The 12219-nt window shown below is 39.1% G+C and overlaps 1 protein-coding gene across 1 annotated transcript in view; it reads left to right on the top strand.

Moving 5' to 3' along the window:
- The window catches only part of Ppef1 (protein phosphatase with EF-hand domain 1), a 65564-nt gene that overhangs the window by 15750 nt on the left and 37595 nt on the right, over positions 1-12219 (top strand). Inside the window, exons 4-5 of the mRNA XM_027432575.2 lie at positions 1947-2061; positions 6096-6142. Coding sequence (XP_027288376.1) covers positions 1947-2061; positions 6096-6142 — 162 coding nt within the window. The remainder of the gene's footprint in view (positions 1-1946; positions 2062-6095; positions 6143-12219) is intronic.

The following is a 12219-nucleotide window of genomic DNA, read 5'->3' as shown; positions in this document are numbered from 1 at the left end:
AACAAGTCATTAAACAGCAGCATTTTTGCCTATTTTTAAAAAATATTTATCCAGGGCCATTGAGATGGATCAATGGGTAAAGACACACACCACCAAGCCGAGGAATATGGTGGAAGGAGAGGACCAGCTTTCATAAGTTGTCCTCTGACCTTCACATATGTGCTGTGACATGTGTGTCCTCCCCCAATAAAATACATAATAAATTTGAAAAGAACAAATGAAAAATGTTAACCCAAGGGCTTGGGAAGCTGAGGCAGGAGGGTTGTCATGATGTTTGAGCCAACCTACCCTAAGTAGTGAGATCCAGACCCTGTGTTCAAAACCTAAGTAAATAAATAAATTATTAGATAAAAGAGTACAAAGTAATAAAATGTGGCTGTGGATTGACCGGCTTTAGAATACTTTTGTAGGGAAAAGACTTAGGAGTCCATTGTCTTATGTGGACAGGAAATGAGGGTCTAATAGAAACATTTGGATCACATATTAATAATTTTCTAGTACTCACATTAAAAAAGAGAAAAAGCACACAAAATTAATTTTCATATATTTAACTCAGTACATCTCAATATATGAAACATTTTAATATACAATCATATTAAAATGATTGAGACAGTTTGTGCTTTTTTTTAATACCAAGTCTTTGAAATCCAGTGTGAATTTTGTTCTTTGTTGATGTTTAAGACAGGTTTCTCTGTGTAACAGCCGTGACTGTCCTGGAACTCGCTCTGTAGACCAGGCTGGCCTCGAACTCACAGAGGCCGCCCCTGCTTCTCCAGTGCCTGTGCGCCACTGCCCTGCCTGAATTTTGTTCTTACAGCACTTCTCAATTCTCACTAATCCCCATTTCAAGTACTCTGTTATCTCATATTGCAAATGACTACCATATTGCACATCCCAATTCTAAGTCAACCGGACCTTTAAAACTGTGTTGATGCTAGTTAAGTTTGTGTGATAATCACCCATTTGTTATCTTTGTGGAGTATATGTTTGGAAAATTCATAATTGAAAACCAAGGAGAAAGACACATTGGATTTTTAAAAGCTTAAGAGAGAAACAGTAAATCTGTAGGAAACAATGCTTTCGATGCTGTAACTGGAGGAGTGTGGTAAGGCAGTAATAAATAGGTGATAATCCAAGTATTTTGAGATTGGAGTATTTTCTATAGTTAGACTTTTATTGCATTGTGCTTGCTGTCTTGAGCATTCTGTACACCAAAATCTGGAGCCATACTTAGGGGCTTGGGAGTTTGTGTGGCTCCCTAGTGAGGTCTCTGTGCTCAGCAATACCTACTATGCAAATGACAGGACATCTCAACAAATGAAGATCTGCACCTCATTCACAGGCTCTTTGCTTTTCCTTTCCTTCCTTGTTTCTTTTTTCTCCCTTTTAAATGATTTTTAAACTATACATCCCTTTTACTTATTTATTTTTATTTAGAAACAATCTTATTTTAAATATCAACCCCAGTTCCCTCTCCCTCCCATACTACCCTGCCCCCCACCGATCCCCCCATCCCACACCCAGGGAGGTGAGACCTTCCATGGGGGATCATCAAAGTCTGTCATATCATTTGGGAGAGGGTTAAATGATTCTCATTATTACTCCTTTGTCTGAACCTTATCTTTGGGCAAGTGAATCCCACTCCCATTGTCTTCATCTGTCCTCTTGGGATCTAAGAACCAAAAATATTCTAAGCAAATGGATAACGTCAAAAAAAAAAAAAACACGAGGCTATAAATAATTTTAGGAACCATTCATTTATTTAACTACAAATATCTCCTGAGGGCTTTTTAAGTACTAGACACTATATAGAATAATCAGAGAATAAAGATTATCCTGAAATACAGCGACCTGAACTGTGCTCATATGCCCATTGTTGTAGTTTTCTTCAGTCATGTCTTTCTCCCTCGTTCATTATCTCTATTTCCTCTGCTTCCCCTTCACAGATACTTCATGCTCATTACGTCTTAGAGGTGCTATTTGAAGCTAGGAAAGTCCTGAAGCAAATGCCGAATTTCACTCACATAAGAACCTTTCCCTCCAAAGACATAACAGTCTGTGGTAAGTTTCAGAGGAGAGTTGTCACATTAATATTTAGGAGCCTCTTGGTCCTGCATCATTTGCCTAACTTGAAAACTATGGAAATTGGATTGTGTTAAGGGAAAAATGTTAATATAGAATTATCTATCATGATAATACCGTTCCCCATCTTGTCTTTGTTTTGCATACCAGCTGGCAGGAATTAATTATGTGAGAAATTAAAGAACTCTTGTAGCTTTTTCTAAAGACAGATAGCATTTTAATATGGAAAGCCACTGATGGGTAGAATAAGTGTTCTTTGCCCTCTGACTAGCTCTCATTATCTCCATCCCATGTTGCTTTTTCCAGGTGTGCCTCTGTATGCATGCAACTTCTACTGGGAATAGAAACACCCAAGGCAGGGTGGAGATTAAATTCCTTTCTGCCCTTGGCTGCTGTTTTAGATTTTTCCAACTGGTCTTTGCAGCTTTTAAAGGAGTGGGAATGTCCCCAAAATCTGTTTCTTGTTCTTCTAAATAACAAGATTTGAGATTTTGTTATCTTATAGGCCAGCCTGGCAGGATATTGCTTCAAGAAACAGTACACATTGAAATTCATCACAGTTGGTGCTCAGCATGCTTATACTGTCTGAGAGTGGGGTGCATGGAAGGAACAGCAATTCCCTAACTTCTAATTAAGGCTTTAGGTTACAAAACAGTGATTGTTATTTTCCAAATCAGTTTTTAGCCCACGTTCTCTTATGCTGGCAGGTAGAAGTGGATTTGACAATCTAATTAAACCCTTTCCATTCCCAGCATCTCATAGTGACAGGGACTTGATGTAGCAGTGTATATCTCATGACATGGCCTGACTCCAGTTTTTGAAAAGTCTCTAATGGTTTAATTTCAACCTAATCAGGCCACCAGATCTCTCTAGACAATAATATACCTCAGCACAGAGACCTTTTATTCAAAGCCATAGCAGACTTTGCTTTTGATGGAAATAAAGAACTATGGGCCGTAAGGCTCAGAAAACCATGGCAACCCCTGAAGCCTCTGAAGCCAGGGGCTAGGTTTTCTAGCTATTGGACTTTAACAGTCAAAAACAGATGCTAGGATCTACTCCTGTGCAATTTCCATTAGCCCTCCGTTGCCATTGCAGATCTAGCAGCATTGAGGTTACAGATGTGTGCTATTGTACCCTAGAAGAAAGAGGGCATGGAGGTCCTAGAATTCTACAATTTGAGAACTGAAAATTCCTTACAAAGATGTTCTTGTCCTTTTACTAAAAGCTAAGTTCTTAATTTTTTCTGTGTTAGGGATGAAACCCAGGGCCTTCCATGTGCCAGGCAAGTACTCTATCTCTGAACTATATTCCCAACCCCTATATCTTGTTCTTGTGTGTGACATAGTGGCCCAGAGAGAAATACATGTTGTTGTCAATGTATTTCTACATAGTACCCCACATGCAAGGTTGCTCTCTCTAGGGAGAGTGTCATGTTTGTACTTGTCTGGCTATTTTTTACTTATCTTCATCAGAAAAGTACCAGAGACCAGGTAGAATGGACAAGTCCATTCATTTAAGGGAACCTACATTTGGGTCATTTATTTTCAAATTCCCCCCACGCACAAATAGCACCTTTGGCAAAGAGAAAAATAAAAATCAGTAAGTCTCCTTAACATAAATTAGTAGTTTATGCCCCTCATCATTTTTAATAAAAAAATTAGATTGTATCTCATTATGTTGCTGATGCTGGCCTAGAACTCACTGAGTAATATAGGATGGTCTTGAGCTCTTGATCCTTCTGCCTTAGCTTCTTGAAATTTTGCTGTTTAAGCTGACCTGAACAATGGGGAGCTCTTGGTCTCCAGACTGATAGCTGGGATACCAGCATGGGACTGATCCAGACCCCAGGAACATGGATTTCAATGAGGAGACCTCGGAAATCTACAGGACCTCCTGTAGCAGTTCAGTACTTATTCCTAGCATAGGTGTGGACTTTGGGAGCCCATTCCACATAGAGGGATACTCCCTGAGCCAAGACACACGGGGGTGGGCCTAGGCCCTATCCCAAAGGATATGATAGACTCTTATGACCCCCTATGGAAAGCCTCACCCTCCCTGGGGAGCAGAAAGGATATGTGATAGGTAGGGTATTAGTTTCGGGGGAGGTGGTAGGGGAGGAGGGAAGGGAGTGGGAACTGGGATTGACATGTAAAACAATCTTTTTTCTAAGTCAAATAAAAAAAGAAGATGGGAAAAAAAGAAATTTTGCTGTTTAGTTTGCAATTCATGTTATAAATCATAATCATTTCTGTACTCAAACCATTGCTTGCAGTGAAAATATCTTTGTCTGCTTTTCTATGGTACGTTGATCCTATGTCCAACTATGAGCTAAAAATATTTTATAGCTTTCTTTTTTCCCATGTGCTGTGACTTGAACCAAGGATCCTCAACTCTTAATATGCTGAAACAACTTCATATTTTAGCATGCCAGCTATCATAGGACTTCATATTCAAATTTCTGTGTGCATGGTGACGGTAGTGGTGGTGGTGTTTGTGTTGTTGCTGTTTGTGGTAGTGGTGGTGGCAGCAGTGGTGGTGGTGTTTATATGTGTGTGCTCACACGTGTGTGCGCATGGGCATGCATGTGGAGACCAGAGATTGATGATGGACGTCTCTCTCCATTGCTGTCCACTTTACTTTATGAGACAGGGACTCTCTCTGAAATTGAAGCTCACTAATTGGCTAGGTTGACTGGCCAGTGAGCTCCAGGACTCTGCCTGTCTCTGCTGCCTGCAGCATTGGGGTTACAGATGGGTGCCATTGCACCTTGTTTTTTACTTGGTTGACGGGGATCTGAACTCAGGTTGTCAGGCTTGAATAGCAAACACTATATTCACTGAATCATCTCCAGTACCAAAATACTCATATTTTTAAAAGGCAAATGACTCTGAAGCAAATTAGGAAAGCAAAGTAATTAGCAAAATACATTAAATATTTAATTGTTCAAGTTTTGAAGTGAGATAATCTAAAGGTACTGACATTTAAGTACCCACTAACATCAATATGCCCTTTATCTTCTTGTTAATATTGTGACAGTTTTAAATAAGTGCATGATGTAGGATTTCAACTTTATTATTTTTAGTGTAATTCAACTCTTCTGTCACATATACTTGATTTATCTTATTTGTGGGATTTTTAAATAAACTGAGAAAATAAATTAAAGAATACGGTGATTAAGTTGAGTACAAATTTTGAGCAAAGATTATGAAAGATAGATATTTTAATTAAAATTATTTATCCAAAAAGAAATGCTGAATATTCATATAGTCACTCTTTAATTAATGAGTTATATATTCAAAAGTTTCCCTTAGTTGATTTTGTTTTTTCATAAAACTGTCTCATCAAAAGAATCTCAGCTATCTAGTCATAATTTTTAAACTTTTAAAGTTAGAAATAAAATAAAACAAAATCCAGCAATGAATGGCTGTTGATTTAGTGATTAAATGCATGCCAGTTATTGAGTGCCTACAGTCTCCTAGGTTCTATGGTAGGCCCTTAGAGAGTTAAAGCTTCCTGTAATAGGCATTTTTTGCTGCTTTCCTGAGATTAAAATATAGGCCATACAGAGGAAATTGCTCTGAGTTTTAATTTTGAGGTGAGAGAACACTGGGTTTGAATTCTAGCTCTGATTTTGGTGACTGGGTGACTGTATAAGTTTCTTTACCCTGAGCTTCATTTGGAATATAAGAATGATGACAATTCCTCTCATCTCATAGAATGGTTGTTAAGGATTGAACAAGAAAATAAACGTAAAATTCTTAGTATAGAGATAAACTACATAAATGGCTAGAGCAAAGGGTTTCAGCTGCTGCCCCCCCCCACACCTACACAGTATAAGAGAAGAAAGAATCCCTGGAAGCAAACTGCATATTGAATTAGTATCATCAACATAAGGTGAAAACCCAATCCCATGAGAATACTTGGGGTATTTGAGATTTAAAATTATGTAACAAAGTAAGCATTGCAGCTTGGTGCCTACAGAATAATGACTTTTTTCATTTGTATTCCAGGTGATTTGCATGGGAAATTAGATGATCTTTTGTTGATCTTCTATAAGGTAAATGATTGCTTTCCTAACTATTTGTGCTTTTGCTGAGTGAGGGCAGTCCTAGGGCATATAACAATATTAGTTTTGTTGTATGCATGCATATACACAACGAATATAAATGTAATATAACAGGTTTTTGCATTTTAGAAGCTCAAAGATTTGTAGACATGTCTTTTGATTTTTTTTCACACATCTCAGAAATTTGCTATAAAATGTAATTAGATTTTTTGTTCAACATTGTGGCTATCTGCATATCAGTTAGAATGTGTACCTGGCTGTCTTGATTATGTCATAAAGGCTCAAGTGGTACAGGATGAAGAGGAGTGCAGTTTGCTTTATATTGCTTGGAAATTAACACATCGTATAATGAGTCTTTGATCACACACTAATTATGTGTGAAAGGAGATTCCTTTAGTAAGTTTCAAATTGCTGTCTTTTCTCCCTTGATTCATCAGCTCTGACTTCAGTCACTCTGCTGGTGCATTTATTATCCATCTATGACATCCTCATGACTGGCAAGATTAACCACAACTCATTTTCAGCTTCCGTATTATCTTAGGCTTATATTCTATTCATTATCTTACAGATAAAATAATGGAATTATCCAAGAGTATTTTTATTGTTAATGCTTATTTATTATATTTTTATTTAATTTTTTCATATAATACATTTTGATCATATTCTTTCCCCTGTCCCAACTTCTCCTAGATCCTTCCCATGTCCCTACCAACCCAACTCCAAATTCATGCTGTCTCCCTCTCTCTTTCCCCCTCCCTCTCCCTCTTCCCTAATAGTATTTGATTTTTGGGTTTTTGAGACAGGGTTTCTCTGTATAACAGTCCTAGCTGTCCTGGAACTCTCTTTGTAGACCAGGCTGTCCTCGAATTCACAGAGATCTGACTGCCTCACGAGTTTTGGGGTTAAAGGCATGGCCAAATGCCTGGCTCACCCAATAGCCTTTATAGAGAACCACATTGTAACAGAAATGCAATATTTTGTTTCATTCATCAATAATGGCAAATTGGAAGAAAACTAATAGTAGGCCACTGGACCTGGCACTTTGGAGCAGATTTGGATGAGACTTCCAGTAGCCTAATCAAGGTTACAGAGCTAGGGATGGTGTTCATAGGACATTGGAAGCTCCCCAGGCAGTTGGTGGTATAGGAATTCCAGACAGGTAGGGGGCTGATGGAGTTAGTAAGGACAACTTCCAGATATCAGCCATAGGAATCAAGCTAGGGAAGGAAGGAAGAGAAGCCAGTGTGGGAGAAATGGGAGGACTGAAGGATTAGAATGCTCACCAGGGTCAGGGAGGAGCTGGAAGGGTCTTAGGACATAGGAGGGGTAGAAAATTGCAGGAGAAATATTCCCAGGTGATATGAGGGTCTGAGGTGGAATCCAGAAGGCAAGCTAGGAGGAGGAGTAAAAGAATATCAGCAATGAGGAGGGAAATAACCAGGAAAAAATGTGTGTTGAATGAGTTGGCCCCATAGACCTAGCTAGAGCTGGGGAGCTGAAGAAGACATTTACTCAAAGGTCCTGGGGCTGAAAGCAGTCAGGCAAAGCGTTAGACCTCCCCCTACCCTGACCCCTGAAATGTTCATCCATGCAGGAAATGGGTTCTTTTCTTCCAGAGCGATTCTGGAGTCATGGGTCCAGCAGTATCTTTAAGGAAGGTCCACATTTGTGGAGAGAATTCTTTCTGGATGAGGTGAATTAGAGGGATTTTATTCACCATGGCATAGGGATAGCCCTGGACAGATTGGTGAGGTGAAGATGAAGGATGGATTGGTAAAGGGAAGTCTCAGGTTGCCCAATGTGAGGAATATTTGTCTGACTTACCATACTGCTTCATACTAAATGTCCAAAAGCCCAGTCCTGCTACTGCTGACAGGTACAATCTGAGGATGGGGATATGGAGAGCAATAACCAAGACAATATGGCAATAACCAAATCTATTTGACAATAACCAAGAGTAGCTGGCAAGTCTTTATCTAGAGACTTTAGAAAATATGTAAAAAGGAAAATGACTGACCAAGTTAAATGAGGAAAGTGATCACTAAGTTCCAAGGCATTTATTTGGAAAAGAAACATTTTCAAGAGGGAGCAGAAGGTATTGAGGTGTGATCAGGGACTGAGTCCTGCAGTAGAGAGGTCAGAACAGAGTATTCTGACACATTTCTTTAATTGCACTGGCAAAGTGACATGGAACATATAAAACTGGAAGGTGCTAATGTAAAGACTGAACAGGAGGAGGTGGGTGGTAAGAAGCAGAAAAGGAACTCAAGGTGAAAATATAGCATTCAAATGGAAGCAAGAAACATCTCAAGAGTTCTCACTGACAATATTCAGGAAATGGAGATTATAGGCCCTGAAGTAACAGAGAAGGAAGCTACTCTGGCATAGAGTGGGGTAGAAGAAGGTAAGGGGGACATTCTGAGGTAATATATGAGTCATGGGTTAGAATTTTGCCAAGCTCAAGGTGAGAAGATAAAATGCATATTAGTCCTGGAAAGAACCATACACATCACTTGCTTGACTTAATGGGGAATGCAGGGAAGGACCAATGATGACAGTAAGGTTTCACTTTTAAGAAACTGAAAAGAGATCTATGTCCAACATGAGAGTATTTATTGGCTGCTGAGTTGTGAGGTAGGTACCTTTAGTGACAAACTCACGTATTAATGCATTTTCAAAGTGCCCTTTCTCTTCTGCAGCTAAATCCTTGTGTGGATAATAAAGATGATTTCCTTTTTGCCATCTTTATAATACAGGCTGAGCATACCCCCAAAGTGTCCCTATCTACCATTCTAACTTTTGAAATGTGTACTTCATAAACCTGAGCTGAGTGTGCTCAAAAATGTGTCCACTATCTTTCCTTCTTAAACTGAACGTGCTCAGAAATGTGCTCCTTGCTCGAGTGTTCCAGGAACATGCCCACCCTCACAGAGCTTTCCCATGTAAAATCCCTTTGGTGCTTTCACTCAAAGAAGGTGCTGCTGGGGAACAAAGCAACTCTGCTGTTCCCTTACCTACTGCAAGGAGCAAACTTCCCTCACTTTCATTTCTTAGTCATGCCTGTTTTGGTTTCATGCTCATTAAGATGCAAAAACTACTGTGCTCAGTTACTTACTGTGTCTGAGACTCATGCTAAATGAGTTGATTTTAGTGGTGAGTTCCAAAAACAAACTGAGTTGCTATGTGAGATGATGGGTATGTTGATTTGCTTCACTGTGGTTCCTTTTTAAGTCTTTGTATGTAGCCTGTAACATCATGTTATATATCTGAAACACAACAATAATAACCTTTTAAAAGGAAGAAATAGCCTTTTAAAACTTTAAAAAGGAAGTCAGGAGTAACTGTGCTAAGTAACATTTTTTAAGGCAGTGAGGACAAGGGGAAGTTGGCCACTAATATGATTAATATTTTTAACAATGGCACTGGAAAAAGTACTGAAACCATACAGGCCTCATATTATAATTTTAAAGGAATTTGTACTAATTGAATAAAGATTTTTTATTTTATTGGGGAAATTCCTGAAATGTTGCAGTTGAATGGTATCTTGAGAAAAGAAAATGGCAGGATAAACTTATGCCGGAGCAGGGCCTCTTAGCCTGAGATACACAAGTACCTAAGGTAAAGGCAGTGAAATGAAGAGTCAGGACAAAAGACACATCCAAAGAAGTGCACTCTCTAATTTCCAAAAGTCAAGATTTTGGCCCCTTCTGTATCCTTTTTGTCTGTAATTGAAATACAGGCTGATAACACTTTGTATGAGGATGATGCTACATAAAACCAAGAATACAAACTCTTCTACAAAGAATGTTGCCATATGAGGAAAAAGATAGATCCCCTCTCAGGCTGTCACACTTCCAGTCACATTCCTTTCCTTTTTTGTTTTTTGTTTTTTTCAAGACAGGGTTTCTCTGTGTAGCTTTGGAGCCTATCCTGGCACTCGCTCTGGAGACCAGGCTGGCCTCGAACTCACAGAGATCCACCTGCCTCTGCCTCCCGAGTGCTGGGATTAAAGGCGTGCGCCACCAACGCCGCCACTATTTTAATTTTTAAAGGCATAACTTTCTGTGATCTGGATAATTCATATAAACAATAGTTTGAATGAATATTAATTGTGGCATCAGATACAAAGGTTTTCTACTCTGGGTTGTAGCAGGTGCATAGCTCTGAACTAAGTGATGACTTCAGGACATGGTGGAATTTCTGTGATGGCTTCTGATTCTCACTGTGCTATTTTGTTTTCAATCAGCGAAACAACAGCTGAATGAATCCCTGTCCAGTGCAATGATTCACTGCAGCTCATTGACAGGAGTTATGGGTTGAGTCATGTTGGTGTGAACCCTGATCTCCAAAGCTTGTTTAGAGCCAGCTAGTGGTCAGACTTTAACTTAAGTTGATTTCATTATTATGCTTTAAGGAAAACAAGTTTTGATTTTTGAGGAACAGTTTGTTCAACTGAATCATGTTAGAAATTTTTAAAGCTAGGAATACCTGATATTTTTATCTTCCCGTGGCTAAACTATTCTTCTCCATCAACCCTAAAGAATCCAGAAGCTTTGCTTTAATGAAAAATTCTTATTCATCTCTCAGTTGACATTTTGCTGTGCACTTTCATCCTCATCAATTCCTCTGTATACGCAAGACTATATGCTCAGGCTTGGTCCAGGTCAACCAAGTCTGAAGGGCAGAAACATTAGTGGAATGCCTTGCCATTTTCCTTTTCTGTTCTAAGTGGTTTATTTGGCTCAAGACTTTGTTTTGACAATGCCAGGGATAGAAACTGGAGCCTCTCACATGCTAGGCAGGCACTCTAGCACTAAGCTATATCCTCAATCCTTTGTTTCATTTTGTTTTTTTTTTTTTAGTTTGAGACATTAGAGTCACTCCAGAACTCAGGCATGCCTCGAGTGTGTAATCTTCCAGCCTCGTCCTCATGAGTAGTGGGATTTCAGGGTCAAGACCTTTATCATTATAACTTATCGTATGCAAAAATGAATCTTTCCACTAATTTATTCACTTAATAATTCTTTTATTTGATCTCTGTGGTGATGAAGACATAAGCACCATGTAAAAACTAGAGCAACATACAAAGATGGAATATAGGGTTCATTCATTTCATACACATTAAATATCAGTTATGTATGAGATAATATATTAAAATTTGGCAACATAATGTGACTAAGATAGATAAGCTTATTGCCCTGACAGAGTTTAGTGGGAAATCTGATTGACAAAAAAGACAATATACTCTGGGGTCAGTTCCTAGCACAGGGATGGAGGTGAGGACTGTAGCATGAATAATATAAATCCAAAGACAAGATATTGTGGTTCAAGCTGGAGATCAGAAAAGCAAAGCAGCCAACCACTAGAGAGTTCTTGCCTCTACCAAGGCTCAGACCAAAAGGGGTGATCCTGTCTTCAGTGTGACTGTAGACTGACTCCCATCTCCTCCTGGCTTATATTCCTCTCTAGTGCTGGGATTAAAGGTGTGTGCCACCACTGCCTGACCTCTATGGCTAACTAGTGTGGTTAGCTTTGCACTCTGATCTTCAGGCAAGTTTTATTTGTTAGATCATAAACAAAATATCACCACAGGGCACCACAACAAATAAAAGATAATTGAGAGAAGATGTATTATGATTGAGATGAATTTGGAGTTCTAACAGAGCTTATTGATGGGACACTAACTTCACTGAAGACTTCCTGGATGAAGTGGTTAGTTTTTGTGTTTGAGACAGGATCTTGCTGTGGAACCAAGTTGAACTCCAACTTGCAGCAAGCCTCCCCTCTCAACTTCCCAAATGCTGGGAATCCAGGTGTGTGGCATCAAGCCTGACTTATCTTTTTTATTTTATCTTGAGACAGCCTCACCATACTGCCCAGGCTATCCTTGAACTCAAAATCTTTACCATTTAGCATTCTGAGTACTCATGGGATTACAGGCATGTATTACCATGCCTGGGTTACGGGATGGTAGTTTTGACAAACCTTTTAAGGAAGCTTAATAAGGGCCCAAATCATGAAGCAATGTCTTGATTGGTAAGAAATAGTTTGTTACATACTTGCATGTG

The sequence above is a fragment of the Cricetulus griseus genome, chromosome X (genome assembly GCF_003668045.3).
Source record: "Cricetulus griseus strain 17A/GY chromosome X, alternate assembly CriGri-PICRH-1.0, whole genome shotgun sequence".
NCBI lineage: Eukaryota > Metazoa > Chordata > Mammalia > Rodentia > Cricetidae > Cricetulus > Cricetulus griseus.
This window is presented reverse-complemented; position numbering and strand designations above follow the sequence as displayed.